Source organism: Melanerpes formicivorus, unplaced genomic scaffold (assembly GCF_026170545.1).
Source record: "Melanerpes formicivorus ecotype bairdi unplaced genomic scaffold, bMelFor1.0.p_v2 SCAF_1, whole genome shotgun sequence".
NCBI classification, from domain to species: domain Eukaryota; kingdom Metazoa; phylum Chordata; class Aves; order Piciformes; family Picidae; genus Melanerpes; species Melanerpes formicivorus.
Genome location: NW_027142353.1, coordinates 24353291 through 24369572, shown reverse-complemented (window position 1 = coordinate 24369572; position 16282 = coordinate 24353291). Strand labels below are relative to the sequence as shown.

Below are 16282 nucleotides of genomic sequence, written 5' to 3'. Positions count from 1 at the left end.
TATACAAAAATAATATATTTTGAGAATATTATAGTACATTTTTATTTCTGTAAAAGAAAAGGAAACTGGCAAAAGACAGACTATACTAGAAGACCAAGAGTAGATGGCACAGGTTCAAATGAGTTTTGAAGTACTAATAAATTTGAGGACATAAAAAAACCAAACATAGACCCATGCATTTTTTCCAGGGTTTTATTTCCCAAACCAGCAATTTCTGAAAGCAGGTTGTACATAACACAATAAAGTGCACAAATACTCTTGTCTTGCATTAAGTGAATTAGCTCAGGTTTATTTATATGTTCCCCAATAGGATGCCTTGGCATTCTGCCAATTAACACGTGTAGCCAAGGAAACTTTATTCCTGGTCTCTTCAAAAAGTGCCGTTATAACCCAGCAGAACAGAAGAGGGCACTCCAGCTACCTTGTCCCATCCCCGCTGTTGGTCCTACTAGGTCATTTTCCCACTGGAGTCAACCGGTGTGAGCTGGTGTATACAAAATAAAAAGCTGCTTTCGTTTTCTCTCACTTTAAGTACTGTTACTGAAAAACGCCCTGGCTCTCTGATATGGAGCAACTGTTTATTCTCCTCAGCAGAATTCAAGAGCTGTGCTGACCTCTGATGATTTGCTCAAACTGCAAATCAATAAAATGTTTCTAAGAGCAAAAGCCACAATAAAATTTCAAACAGGACCAATTTAGAATCAGTCTCCAAAGATGGTACAATGGGGCACTACTAGCTCCAAATAGACACAGCCTTACCTGAGGGACACTGTCCATCGTGTGAATCAGAAAATAAACATTGCAACTAGTACCAAGGTACAAAAAGCAGAGGAAATCAGAAGTGGAAGAAAGCAATACCATAAGCATATTTCAGGTCCTTACCCTGAACAATATCTTTGCCCAGACTGTAAAGACAAACTGCAAAGATTCTTGTTCTTCCATAACTTTCTCAACAAAGCAAACAAAAAAGTAGAGTCGATGCATAACATGGTAACTCTTTATTCTGCAAAGCTTAAACATCACTGTCCCCATCCATTGAGATTGCTTAAGTCTCATGGTCTGTATCAGTGAGATGGACTACACTTGCCACTGTTAAAGTAGCAGCTGCAGGAAGGACTCTCAAATAAAATAATTTTTTTTTAAAACAAAACACAGAAATCACTAGCAAAAAAGGAGTAATTATTCATTTTTGATCACTCCTAACAAGCAATCTACCACGGCTTTCTTCAGCAGAGCCAAAAGTTTGGGTTTTTTTAAATAGCCAATAAAATCCTAACATTTATTTAACACAAGAGCCCTTACAGTGCAAGTATAAGCTACAAAATAAATGCAGACCAATGAAAAGACAGTCTAAAATGTCACTTACAGATTTGTTGTCATCAAAGGCATGCTCTTCTATTTCCTCTTCCAATCTATCAGCTGCCTTCCTGACATCTTCTAGAATTTCATCAAGCATTGACAGGCTTTTGTTTTGATGCTGCATGTTCTTCAGGGCTTCAACCTGATGTTTTTCAGCTGCCAAGAGTTCAACGTATTCCATTTCTTCCTGTTGAATTTTACAACACACAGGTAAAGCACTGGCCAGGGCTTCAAGTAGAAAAAACATTTGACAAATGCATGCTTCTTTTGACACAGAACATCTTACAAGTGGAATTGAAAAAGCAATATAGACTTCCTAATGGCATCTGAAAACTGCTTTCACTCATGCCAATTTCATTGGGGGAAGCAGGCAAGAAAAGCCACCACCAAACGTAATGTTCACCAATTACCTTTTCTATTCCACTAAAAGTAGAGTTGCCCCAAGGTTACAATACATAAAACACAAGAGAGAAATTACTTTGAGGAGCTCCAGAAAACATCTCAAAGCTGCATAAAGTTTAAAGCTCGGTACTTTAACAGGAAACCATAACAACCTTGAAAGCATGCCTTTACCAAGTGCAACAAACAAACAAAGTGGAAGTAAAACCAATGAACCTTGATTTCATAAGTCATTGTATGAACATGGGAAGAGGTCTGTATAAGGGCTTAAAAATGTGCAAACAACTAAAACAAAGCAAACAAAGAAAAAGGCAGTTAGGTACAGAGAAGTTTTCAAGCAGTCCAATTGAGGTTCTTGTTTGTTTCACAGAAGCATTTTCCCTACCAGAAGTCAAAAACTTGACTCTGTCCATCTTTTCAGTTTAGGCCTCTTATGAACTTGAACTACTGACTTCCTAAACACATTTCTAGACTTCAGAAGGTAGAAAAGAAAAAAAATTCTGATGTCACCAAGTTACCAAGACAATATCCAAATATAATAACCAAATGTAATTTGAGTGGGGATTTTTTTTTTAATATGCTTCACTTTACATGCCAACGTTCTTTTAAAATTGCAGCGATTGAAGGAACAACTATGAATAAGGAAACACAATGACAACCACCTTCTTCATTTCAGTTAGACTCAAGATATGGAGAATATTTAGACAGGAGAGATCCTACATTTTTTCTTTAAGAGAACAAATATTATTAACAAGGGAAAACACAGCCTGGGCAAAAAAATGCAAGCAGTCTGACCTAGAGATTGAATTTCCAGAAACACAAGCGTCCGTCTTCATTTGAGATGCCCTGCCACACCCAGGCAGAAACCAGATAGACTACAGGCCTCCCTTAGGTTGTGAGTTTTATCCACCTACCCCACACAGATATCCTGGATAACCTGGGCATCTAAAATGGTCCTAAACTCTTATATTGAAATAGCTGGAATGTTCCCTCCTCCAAAAAATAAAAATGTAGAAGGATGTTTTTGCCCTGGAAACCTGCAGGAACATGCATGTAATTCAATAAATTCCTTGATGCCATGAGAAGAGTATATTCAGTACAGCCTATAATAGTTGCCTAAGCCTTTTAATATCCTGACAGTCAGATAAATGCTTCTAGTTGTGATACAATGACAGAATTGCTGTCTGTTGGTGTTTAGAATTACCATAGTTACACCAGCAGGATGAAAATTACCCAGTTCCCAAAATAACTGAAGTTGGAAAAAATGTAACTATTAATGTGTTTGGACTAATGTCAACTGCTTTACTTCTTATGCAACACGTAAGCAAGAGAAACAGTCAAACTCTCAAACAGCCTCAGGGAAAAAACATTTCAACCCATCATTCTCTAGCAGACATTCCTTGAAAGACATAAAAAACAGCCCCTATATGAGCCACAGATTCTTTCCTCAGTCAGCAATGATTTAGATCCACTTCAACAAGACCAAGTGTACAGTCCTGTACCTGGGACAGAACAATCCTCATTATTAATACAGGCTGGGGGATGAGGTGATAGAAAACAGCCCTGTGGAAGACTCATGAGTCCTGGATATGAGCAGGCAGTGTGTGCTTGCAGTCCAGAAGGCCAATCGCATTCTGGACTGCATCAAAAGAAGTGTGGCCAGCATATCAAGAGAGGTGATTCTGCCACTTTGCTCTGCTAAGACCTCAGCTGGAGCACTGCATCCAGGACTAGTGCCCTCAACACAAGAATGACATGGACCTGATAGAATGGGTGCTGAGGAGGGCTACAAAAATGATCAGGGGGCTGGAGCACCTCTGCTATAAGGACAAGCTGAAGGAGCTGGGGAAGAGAAAACTCTGGAGAGATCTAATAGTGACCTTCCAGTACCTGATGGGGGCCTAGAAGAAGGCTGGAAATTCTTTACCATGAGGGTAGGGCAACACTGGAACAGGTTGCCCTGGGAGGTAGTTGAGGCCCCATCCTTGGAGATATTCAAGGTCAGGCTTGATGGGGCTCTGGGCAACCTGATCTAATGGAGGATGTTCCTGCTTACTGCAGGGGGGTTGGACTAGATGACCTTTGGAGGTCCCTTCCAACTCAAACTTGGTCAATACTGGTTAAGAACATAGTGCTGCTGTTGCTTTCTACTGTTTAATAAGGGATTAAAAGAAGAACATTCAGAAGAGCAGGCTTCTTTGCCCTAATTTAGAGGTTTTTTATCACCAATGTCTGGATAGTAAGCACCCAAGAAATTAGAAGTTGATAAAAAGTAGGTGAGATTTTTTTGCTTTTTCCTGAACCTCTGCACAGTTTCTGGAGCAAAGGAAGGCAGAAACTCTCTTCAGTGCTTCTTTGTTTCTTCCACCAGCCCAGTGAATGACTCCGTTGTACTCTTTCCCAGCAGCAGAAGCAGCAAGAACTACATCAGACACCCATATGTATCCCAACACTAGAGACATCCAAATACTTCAACAGAAATCAATGAAGAGTCTAGCACCCTCTATAGCCACTTAAAATTTCCATTTGATCACTGTTTAAAATAAATGGAAAGTAGTAATCAGTACAGTAAAATAAAACTGGGGAAAAAAGATAAATGAACCTAAGACGTGTCTTTTGAAGTACAAAAAAAGGGGGGGGGGGGGGGGGGGGGGAAGGCACAATTTTAATCTTTTTGACATTTCCCATTATCCTTTGTTTAATTTGATATAACTTTTTTTACAGGTAGAACAGCAAACATTGTTTAAATAATCATGCATATGACTTGAGAAGGAAGAGTGTAAAAGATTGCTCATTCAAGTAAGTATATTGGTATCGTAACACCAAAGCCTACACAATCTATCTTTTGACAGGACACATCTAAAATACACATGTAAAAGTATAGATGGGAAAAATGAGGAAGCACCATTCTCAACTCAAGGATAGATTACTTTAGTATTTTACAATACCATTAAAACTCAGTATCTGTCATATTGATCATTTCGTTGGAAAACCCCTAGATCCATGCTACTTCCTGTCCAAGTTTGCTGTAATTCAGTCTTTGTTTCACTGCACAGACCACTCTGGTCTCCCAAGTCTGCATCCTAATTTCCACCAGCCTTTGTTGCCACATTCAACCCACACTTTCTTGCACACAATCTCTTGCCATCTTCACCTGTTACAAATCTGTACATCTCTTAATCTCCCTTTAGAGATTCTCCCAGATAAGATGCTATATCCCAATTATGTATTTATTTTCTTCTCTTGCTCCCTTGTGCAACATCAGTCTCTTCTTTTAGAGGACAAAACCTAAAGAAAATTCTTAATATATTCCTACAGTGGTTGTGGGGTAGAGCAAAGGAAAGAGCAATTTAAATATCAAATCAATTAAACAACTTTCTCTCTCAATGGGAGACTTCCAGTACACAGTTTGAGTACTAGCAAGCCCAGTAGGCAGCAGCAGACTGTGCACACCCTAACAGGTCTAAACTGACATAAATCTTGTCTCTCTTGATGTGAATCAACAAAGATAAAATCACCTTTGCTCCTTGCCCAGACAATAGCTGATGTGTATTAGGCAGACACGACTGGATAATGACTCGCTGGAATGTGCATAGACAAGATCTTCTCTACCCATCAGCTACCCCGGAAAGGGAGGATGGTGACAAGGACAATGGTTTCACCGCCTGGACACATACCTAAAAAACTGTATAAAATACCTGAGCAATGCCTGCCCTGACAAGGAGAGAAAAGCACAGACATGAGAAAAGACATCACCATGTAGCCTGGAGGCAGCAGACCAGGAGGAACCCTCTCTCAGGGTCCTAAGTTCTCCCTGCTGCAACTCATGGAGCTGAAAAGGCTGCTCAGAGAAGGACTTGGTCTTTGGGATCTCTCCCTCCCCTCCTCCAGCGAAGGACAGCACAGCCAACAAGAATGACATCTCCTCCACGCCAAAGCAGCAGCACCTTTCCTTCACAGACCCAAACCATCTTGGGGGTGGGGGATGTGGTAATATAATTCTTTTCCTCTTCTCGCTCCCTCTTCTTTCGCTCTCTTGTTTTTTCCCCTCTCTCTCTTCTTCTGTTCCATCCACTTTATTCTGTTAATAAGTACCCTTGCTGTTAATACTTTGGCTTCCTTTGTGCCTCTAATTTCATAACACGGGAATATTCAAAAGAACTGAGTCTCTTTCCCCCTCTGGACCGAGACACACATGAACTCAAATTTTCCCTTAAGTACTTGCAATCATCTGTTACTTACTCATCTGTGCTTTTCCTGGTACAGTTAACTCAGCCAGCTCTTTTTCAAACCTGAACTCTGTAGGCTAGGAGTGCTATACTGAAGTAAAAATCAAGTAATCTCATATTTTGCATGTCCATTTCACCCACATCTGTGCAAATATGAAAACAAAAAGGTAAGAGTTTTTTCTGTCCAAATTTTAGATTTTGGTTCAGCAATTCTCATTTGAAAAACACTTATTTTTTAAATTTATGGTGTTATTTCCACATCGATAATCCTACTGACTTCTCTAGTGCAACTCTGCTTTGTGCACTGACTCATTGCTTGTGCTTTCCTTTTAACATAATGTTTGCCCGAGTTCTTACGATTACACTTAGCTTTGTTTTGAAATAAGAACTATCAACTGCTATTGTTTCAACTTCTACACCAGAATTACTTCTAGTTTTACTAATAGAAACAAATGCTTCATTCAAAATCAGTTTTAAACAGCAAAATAACACAAGTTTCATGTATTAAAACAGTTGAAACCATGTCATGATAAAATTAAAATCACAAGTAGAATATCAACACCATAGTAATAAAGCGTGGCAGAACTAACCTTAATTGCAGCTTCTCTCAAGGCCTCCAGTCTCTGTCTGCTGCTTTCTTTCATATTTACAACATCTTTGTAATCACCCTGTAGAGCTCTCTGGAGGCCATGGATTGCTTGAAAGACTGAATTTTCACTTTCATTTAGCTCCTTTTGGAAAATTTCAAAGGTATGCACCTGAAAAAGTTTCTCTTCATCAGACAGTCCTGCATCTTTCTCAACTGCTCTTATAGCATTTTTTAGTTTATTGAGAACAACGTTCTTCTGGTGAAGAAGACCAGATAATTTTCTGCAGCTCTCCAACACCCACTGCTTTCTCTGAGTGGCAACAGCTCCTTTCCCACGGTGCAACTTTATTGCATGCTTTACTACATCTTCATGTTCTGCAGGATTTGCTAACTGGCCACAAGGCAGTGAAACCAACGTCCATAAGGAAATAAATCCAGTTGCCTTCATTCTTCACTTTTTGCTGTTGGAAACTGATAATCCACAAGCACTCAAAGCTTTCTGCTGAGTGGCTTCATTTCCAGTACACACACCATGCTGCAAGGTAATACCAATCAGTTATCAAACATGACAATGTTGGATCATAAGGTCAAACAAATGTAGAAAACAAACCTAAGACTGCATTCTACACTACAATTTTTAACAGTATGTATACAGTCTCCTTCGGTCAACACTTATCAAAACCCAAGAAACAGCCTCAGGCTATTGATAGATTTTCCTCCCCACACTCCAACTATTTTCTTGATGTCATCTTGTTTTAAAAACACTGAATGAAAAGCTTAGTCATTTCACATGGTCGCCATCTGCACTTCTTACATGAGAGAAAAGCCATAAAAAATACTAAGGCACAGTGCCATGGGCTGTACTTTGACCTAGCACCAGAACTCATTACTCTTATCTATCAGTAAACTTCTTGTATTTTATCAAACCTGTCCTTAAAAAATGGTACCATAATAATTTATTATTTATAGAGCCTCAGAAGCACTAACACACTTGTAAGAAATGGTTATATTTGGCTTTTGCAAGGGGAAGGTGGGTACCGGCCTTGCTGGGGAGCATGGGGTCAAACTGATTGGCTGGTTATAGTCTGTGTTGTGTAGGAAGTCTATTGGGAGAGAAATGGAGGGAGAGTGAGGCGTCAGGATGTCTGAGACTGGCCAGGTCAAGAGTGCAAACCATTATCCCAGCCCTGAAGACCACAGTCAACAGACATGCCTGGGAATGGGGGGGTGGGAGTGTGCTTGGGAAATGTAAAGGGATTTGCAGAGATATTTATGAATATGTATGTTTGATGTCTATATAAGCTCAACTGGTGTTGTTATGGTGCGCCTCTAGCGAATCTGCTATGCGCCCAGCACTGTTTGCCTTTATTTTAGAACAACCTGTTATTTAGCAGTGAGCTCTTTTCTCACAATTTGGTGACCCGAACATGATTACCCTGCCTGCAACAGCTTCAGGGACCCTTCAGATTGGGGGGGGGGGGGGCACCCCTGTGCCCCTGCTCAGAAGGATGATCCTGGAATTCTCTCAGAACATGGGTAAATGATTCAGTGAATATTATAAGATAAAGGCAAAGGAAGGAGTTCCTGGCTGCCGCAGCTGCCTGTAATTCTTGTGCACAAAGAGAGGGGTAAGAAAAGGACTGTAAGTATTGTACAGTTGAGCGGGAATTGAGGTCGGTGAATGTGTGTGTGAGACATGGACTGGACAGTCTGGATTCATGGAGCGAGTGCAGAGTCATAGAATCAATAAGGTTGGAAAAGTCCTTCTAACCATGTTTCTAATCCCACAAGGGACTTGGCTGGTGAAGGGACAAAGCAGTTCGTGATGGAAAACAGTGGACCTCAGGAAATGGGGCAGGGGTCAGGTAGACAGACCAGTCCTGGATAAAACCGGAGTAACAGGGTACCCAGGGATATAACCCTGGACAGTCTTCTGGTGTTACAATTAGCATCTTGGAAGGATAGTCCTAATATGTGGCACAAGGATAAGGCAAAAATGATAAATTATTGTATGGAGGAATGGGCTAGAGAGGAAATCAGACCAGACAATTTATTAGGACTGCAGGAATACGGATTTTGGAAAGGGAAAATCAGCAGGGACCTCCAGGTGACCAAAATGAATGAATATGCTAAAGCAGGAAGTACTGAATGTTACTATTGTGAGATAGTTGGGCATTTTAAAGGAGATTGCCCAAAGAGGAAGAGAGATCTTAAGGTTTTTGAGGATAAGGAAGGAGCAGAGAAGTGATTCTGGAAGCTGAGATAAATTCTGCACTGCCTGTGCATGGGCTTGCAGGCATTAGAAGACATGTCAAGTAAATGGATTGCTCATGGGTTGAAGATGATCACTGCAGGAACTGCACATGCAAAAGCGGAGTTGTGGAGTGCCAAAGGATGTCCTGAGCCCCTCAAGTGTCCTCCTGATGCTCTTCTGTGCGTGTGGAAAGCCAATGCTGCAAAACATGCAAGGCAAAGTATATCTTTGGAGGCAAAGTGCTAGCAGAAGGCCAGCGAGTGCTAGCCAAGAGCTGCAGAGAGTGCCAAAATGGAGTTTTAGTAAAAGTTTTAGGGACAAAGGGGGAAGGGTTTAATGGATTGAGGGATATAGCCAGTTAAGTTTTTATATGAAAAATTAGTAGGAGATGATAGAATAGAATAGACTAGGTTGAAAGAAACCTTCGAGATCATCACATCCAACCTATCATCCAACACCACCTAATCAACTAAACCATGCAACCAAGCACACCATCCAGTCTTCTCCTAAACACCTCCAATGATGGTGACTCCACCACCTCCCCAAGCAGCATATTCCAAAGGGCAATCACTCTCACTGTGTAGAATTTCTTCCTAACATCCAGCCTAAACCTCCCATGGTGCAGCTTGAGACTGTGTCCCCTTGTTCTGGTGCTGGTTGCCTGGGAGAAGAGACCAGCCCCTGCCTGTCTACAACCCCCCTTCAGGTAGTTGTAGAGAGCAATAAGGTCTTCCCTGAGCCTCCTCTTCTCCAGGCTAAGTAGCGCAAGCTCCCTCAGCCTCTCCTCATAGGGCTTGTGTTCCAAACCCCTCCCCAGCTTTGTTGCCCTTCTCTGGACATGTTCCAGCCACTCAACATCCTTCCTAAACTGAGGGGCCCAGAACTGGACACAGTACTCGAGGTGTGGCCTAACCAGTGCAGTGTACAGGGGCAGAATGACCTCCCTGCTCCTGCTGGCCACACTGTTCCTGATGCAGACCAGGATGCCATTGGCCTTCTTGGCTGCCTGGGCACACTGCAGGCTCATGTTCAGCCTACTATCGACCAGCACCCCCAGGTCCCTCTCTGCCTGGCTGCTCTCCAGCCACTCTGACCCCAGCCTGTAGCTCTGCATGGGGTTGTTGTGGCCAATGTGCAGAACCCGGCACTTGGATGCGTTAAATCTCATGCCGTTGGACTCTGCCCATCTGTCCAGCCTGTCGAGGTCCCTCTGCAGAGTCTCTCTACCCTCCAGCAGATCAACTCCTGCCCCCAGCTTGGTGTCGTCTGCAAATTTACTGATGATCGACTCAATGCCCTCATCCAGATCATCAATAAAGATGTTAAAGAGCACAACAGGGCCCAGCACTGATCCTTGGGGCACACCACTACTGACTGGCCACCAGCTGGATGTGGCATCATTCACCACCACTCTCTGGGCTCGGCCATCCAGCCAGTTCCTTACCTAACACAGTGTGCTCCCATCCAAACCATGGGCTGACAGCTTGGACAGGAGTTTGCTATGGGGGACGGTGTCAAAGGCCTTGCTGAAGACTACATCCACAGCCTTTCCCACATCCACCAGGCAGCTCACCTGATCATAGAAGGAGATCAGGTTGGTCAGGCAGGACCTGTCCTTCTGAAATCCATGCTGGCTGGGCCTGATCCCTTGGCCATCCTCTAAGTGCTGTGTGATTGCACTCAAGATGACCTGTTCCATAATCTTGCCTGGCACTGAGGTCAGGCTGACTGGCCTATAATTCCCTGGCTCATCCAACCTGCCCTTCTTGTGGATGGGCACCACGTTGGCCAGCTCCCAGTCATCTGCAACCTCTCCAGTGAGCCAGGACAGCGGAAAAATGATAGAGAGCGGCTTGGCCAGCTCCTCTGACAGCTCTCTCAGTACCCTAGGGTGGATCCCATCTGGTCCCATGGACTTGTGGGGATCCAAGCAGCTGAGGAGACCTCTAACTACCTCCTCCTGGAACACAAGGAAACTATACATCTCCCTGGCTTCATGTGCCAGCTCTGGAGGCCAGCTGTCTGGAAGACATTCTGTCCTGCTATTAAAATTTGAAGCAAAAAAGATGTTAAGTTGTGAGAGACAAAGTTTGTCTCTCTTGGTGTGAGTCAACAAAGATAAAATCACTTGCTGCTTGCGCAGACAATAGCTGACAGAGCCACTGGAACGACTCTTGGAAGGTGCAAAGATAACATTGCTCACTGGGCCACAGCTGGCCTACAACAATGACCCAGCCATTCGCGCCTTCAGGGCAAGATAATCTCCACCCATCAAGTACCCTGGAAAGGGTAGACAGTGATGTGTAATGAGTGTGGGGGGTTTTGTCTGGATGGAGGCCAAGGAGACGGAGGGCCCCCCTCCACCCCCCATCCAGATCTCTTGCCCAAACACACAGAAAAAACTGTAAAAAAGACTTAAGCAACTACTGGCGAGTGAAGTGGAGAAAAACGTGGAAGAAATACGCAGAAGGAAAATGTGGGGGACTGTATCCCCCGGACTGGCTTAGAGGGAGAAAAACGGAGATGAAGGAAAACACAGGAAGACAGACCATGCCGCTGAGAAGGGAAAGCCGGGACAATGCTGCTCCGGAGAAAAGAGGCTGCCCAGAGGACCACAGCCCTTCTCCAGCCAAAGCCTCAGCACCCTTTCTCTACAGACCCAGGCTGTCCAGAGGACCACAGCTCTTTTCCAGCCAGAGCCTCAGCACCATTCCTGTACCAACCCAACACCTCCCCAGAGGACCACATCTCTTCTCCAGCCAAAGCCTCAGCACCGTTTCTCTACAGACCCAACATCTCCTGCAGCACCTTTCCTCCACAGACTCAAACTGTCTTGGGGAGGATGAGGGATGTGGTAATATAATTCCTTTCCTCTTCTCTCTCTCCCTCTCTCTTTTCTCCCTCTCCCCTTCTCATGTCCACTTTATGTAATAAATAGTCTAGCTGTTGATATTTTGACCTCATTTGTGCTTCTAATTTCACAACATGGGAATATTTAAAAGATCTGTGTTTCCGGACCGAGACATAAGTACCTCTGCCTTTTCCTCATCTTTTGTTATTATGTTCCACTCCATGTCCACCAAGGAGTGGAGGTTGTCCTTGCCTCTCCTCTTGCTATTAATATATTTATAGAAGGGTTTTTTGTTGTCCTTCACAGCAGAGGCCAATCTAAACTCTAAATGGGCTAACTTTTTTCCTACTTCATTTGGACAGGGGAAGACAAGGAGAAATTTGAAACAATTAAAAAGGCTTTGCCTAGTGCTCCAGTTTTAAGCCTCCCTTCCCTGAGTACGTGGAGGGAGGGGTGGCTTATGGAGTGCTGACTCAAGAATGGGGAGGGTCACGTAAGACAGTAATATATGAGGCTCGCCAGTGTGTCTTCAAGCAGTGGCAGCCACAGTACTAATGGTGGATGTGTGGATGTCTTCATGTTAAATTCTGGTTTGCAAAGAGCTCCTGCTGTGTTGGCTCCAGATGCTTCAGTGCTGCAGCTTGCTGTACTGCCTCTGTATGCGTCCAATGCCTTTCTCAGGAGTTGGGACTTGTTCCTGAAGCTGTAAGCTCTGAGATTCTGTGAAGAGGCAGCAGCTCAGTGAGCAGGTTAGCACAGAGGCCCAAGAAGCTGATCAGCAGATCACTCTGCTGCAGTCCATGCTGTGCTGTCTTGGAGCAGCAGAGCAAGGTGCAGCCAGATGTAGAATTACTTTCTTTGTAGCTGTCTGAGCTGTTCGGTGTGCCAGGTGTGTGTGGGGATGCTCCGCTGCCGCTTGCAGAGCCACAGATGCCTACCCATGGCTTTAGTGGGGACTAATCACTCCAGATTTGTGGAGATATTTATGAATATGTATGTTTGATGTTTATAAAAAGCTCAACTCATGTTGTTATGGCACATCTCTAGCAAATCTGCTATGCACCCAGTGCTGTTTTGCCCTTATTTGACAATAAACTGTATTTAAAATTTAGCAGTGAGCTGGCGTCTCATAACACTCAACTATACAAAACAGAATGAAAATTAAGTTCAACTGAAACAGATTGCATTAGAAATCATTCTTGTGAAAGAAACAATTCTGCAGTCAAAAAATGACACAAAAACTTCCCAGACTTCAGAGCAGTAATTTGGATCAAAGACCATCACCTGATAGGCTGCATGGCCTTGAGGCATTTTTAGTTCAAAGCTACTTGCTCGTGATTTTAAAATAAAGTTATAAAACACTGAAGAATAAAATCAATTCATTTGCAAGTACACTTCCCAGAACCTACTTGAAGATCTATATTTAAACTGCTGTATTTGCTTTTAAGACCAAGCAGGACATAATTTTAGAACTAAGGACAAATTTCTTTCCCCCAGACTCTCCAGGGAAATACCAACATTACTGTAAAATGACAAAGTTGCATTTTCTTTAAGCAAAAATCAAGCGACCAAACACAAAAGCATAAAAGCCCACCAAAACCAAAAGAACCCCAGCCAAACCACTACAGTACAAAGCTATATAAAAGAGTGTAAAAATATATGTATAGAACATACATTTCTCACTGAAGCATGGCATTCTAAAAAATGCACAATAAAGGCTTCATGTTAGTAGATCATCAATAGAGCAGGTATTTGCATAGAACTTTTGCTGTGGCCTTTATCTCTGAGCCAATAGTCTTAACCATTGGAAGCTGTCTGCCTGAGGATCTTGCCTCCATGTAACACAGTAGCAGTCACAATCACAAGTCCTGCAGCCAGACATCATCACAAGATCAGCAAGACCTGAACAGACTGGAGAACTGGGCAAAGAGGAACCTAATGAGGTTCAACAAGGGTAAGTGCAGAGTCCTGCATCTGGGGAGGAATAATAAACTACACCAGTACAGGTTAGGAGGCAGTCTGCTAGAAAGCAGCCCTGTGGAGAAGGACCTGGGAGTCCTGATGGATAACAAGTTATCCGTGGATCAACAATGTGCCCTTGAGGCCAAGAAGGCCAATGGGATCCTGGGACAAATTAAGAGGAGTGTGTCCAGCAGATCGAGGGAGGCTCTCTTCCCCCTCAACTCTGCCCTGGAGACCACACCTGGAATATTGTGTCCAGTTTTGGGCTCCCCAGTCCAAGAGGGACAGGGATCTACTCAAGAGAGTCCAACAGAGGATGATTAAGGGACTGAAGCATGTGCCCTATGAGGAGAAGCTGAGAGACCTGGAGCTTTTTAGTCTGGAGAAGAGAAGATAGAGGGGATTTAATAAATGTTTATCAATAGCTGAGGGCTGAGTGTCAAGAGGGAGGGGACAGCCTCTTCTCCTTTGCACCCTGTGATAGGACAAGGGGTAATGGATATAAACTACAGCACAGAAGGTTCCACCTCAACATGAGGAATTTCTTCACTGTGAGGGTCACGCAGCACTGGAACAGCTCTGCAGAGGGGTTTGGGAGTCTCTTTCTCTGGAGCCTTTCAAGACCCATCTGGATGCATTCCTGTGTGACCTGAGCTAGATCCTATGGTCCTGCTCTGGCAGGGGTTGGACTCTTAAGTGCTGGTTTCTACACACTGGCCACCACAACCCCATGCAGTGCTACAGCCTGGGGTCAGAGTGGCTGGAGAGCAGCAAGGCAGAAAGGGACATGGGGGTACTGGTCCACAGTAAGATGAACATGAGCCAGCAGTGTGCCTAGGTGTCCAGGAGGGCCAATGGCATCCTGGCCTGCATCAGGAACAGTGTGGACAGCAGGAGCAGGGAAATCATTGTGCCCCTGTACTCAGAACTGGTTAGGCCACACCTTGAGTACTGTGTCCAGTTTGGGGCCCTCAGTTTAGGAAAGATGTTGACTTGCTGGAATGTGTCCAGAGAAGGGCAACAAAGCTGGGGAGGGGTTTGGAGCACAAGCCCTATGAGGAGAGGCTGAGGGAGCTGGGATTGCTTAGCCTGGAGAAGAGGAGGCTCAGAGGAGACCTTATTGCAGTCGACAACTACCTGAAGGGAGCTTGTAGCCAGGTGGGGGTTGGTCTCTTCTCCCAGGCAACCAGCACCAGAACAAGAGGACAGAGTCTCAAGCTGCACCAGGGGAGGTTTAGGCTGGATGTTAGGATGAAGTTTATCATAGAAAGAGTTGTTAGCTGTTGGAATGTGCTGCCCAGGGAGGTGGTGGAATCACCATCACTGGAGGTGTTTGGGAAGAGACCTGATGGGGCGCTTGGTGCCATGGTTTAGTTGATTAGATAGTGTTGGATGATAAGCTGGACTCAATCTCAAAGGTCTTTTCTAACCTGGGTAATTCTATTCTATTCTATGATCTCTAGAGGTCCCTTCCAACCCCTAACATCCTGTGATCTCTTCACACATATAAATAATACTCTTTCTGTTTAATATATTTGGGGGAGAGATTTGACTGACTATATTACAACATATTCCTGAAAGAATATGGGAAAAGAAAGCACCCAGTGTGTACTCATGCTTCCACCTGCAGAGTGGAAAGTAAAAGACTACTGCATGTCTTACATGATATGTCAAATGACATCTCTAAATTCTGAGGAGAGATTTATAGTAGGAAGTTTACCCATTGTTGCACTGGATTAAATGAGCACTGTGGTTCAGACACAGTACAGTTTTGTTTCTGTAGCAGTGTTTGGTACTTGGCTATCAAAAAAAGTATCCAGAAAAGTGACACCTAAGGCAGCACTCAAAAGCTCTTAAGGGAATAATTACCTCATATAGAAATGTATCATGTGCCTCAGAATACATGAGGGAAAAAAAATTAAAAAAATCTCAGCACTCCAGGAGCCCATCAGCATCAAATTAGAAGGAACTCCTGTCATTTAGAGTGCTTTTTAAGCACAATTTATATTCTCATAGATTGCAACTCACCTACCTTCCTGAACAGAATACTGTACTACCAGCTTTCAGCAAGCTGATGCTAGACCCTGCCTCCAACGTAAGCACTGATGCTCTCTTCCAAGACCCTTGTCATTCCTTCCACAACTGCCAATTTACCGCCCCCACACCGGTTTTCTCAATCCAAGGTCCTCCTCAGGGTCCACCGGGTAGCCGAGGTGAGGGCACCGGCCGCTGCCGTGACTCCCGGGCGGACGCCTCTGCCCCGGCGCGCACCCACCTGAGAGCGATGGCCGCCGGAGGGCAGCTCCCAGTGCCGCCGCCTCTCTCCACGGGCGGGCTTCCGGGCAGCGCTTGCCGGTACCTCTCCCCGGGGAAGGCCGGACTAGGGCAAGGGGAAGAAGGGATAGCACAGAGAAAGCTCAGGAGAGCGGGAGCAACCAGCCCCTTTCCCACCCCCTCACGGCGGCGGAAGGAGGGCAGGAGGCGGCCGCCCCACAGTCCGCTCGCCCGCCCTGCGATTCCGGCAGCAGTATTCAACTTTCCGACCCCACAGCAGAAGGGCCATACCCGCCGCCACCTCTTTGCGGCCCCTATCCACACCTCGCCTAATTGAAGACAGCGGCGGCTAACCGAGCCGCCGA

At 44.4% G+C, this 16282-nt stretch overlaps 1 protein-coding gene across 1 annotated transcript in view; it reads right to left on the bottom strand.

Moving 5' to 3' along the window:
- Nucleotides 1–16282, bottom strand: part of TMCO3 (transmembrane and coiled-coil domains 3) — a 46788-nt gene that overhangs the window by 29880 nt on the left and 626 nt on the right. The window contains exons 2-4 of the mRNA XM_068137102.1: nucleotides 15919–16023; nucleotides 6578–7111; nucleotides 1367–1546 (exon numbers count right to left, since the gene is read on the bottom strand). Of these exons, the coding sequence (XP_067993203.1) occupies nucleotides 1367–1546; nucleotides 6578–7024 (627 nt within the window). The 5' untranslated portion in view covers nucleotides 7025–7111; nucleotides 15919–16023. The remainder of the gene's footprint in view (nucleotides 1–1366; nucleotides 1547–6577; nucleotides 7112–15918; nucleotides 16024–16282) is intronic.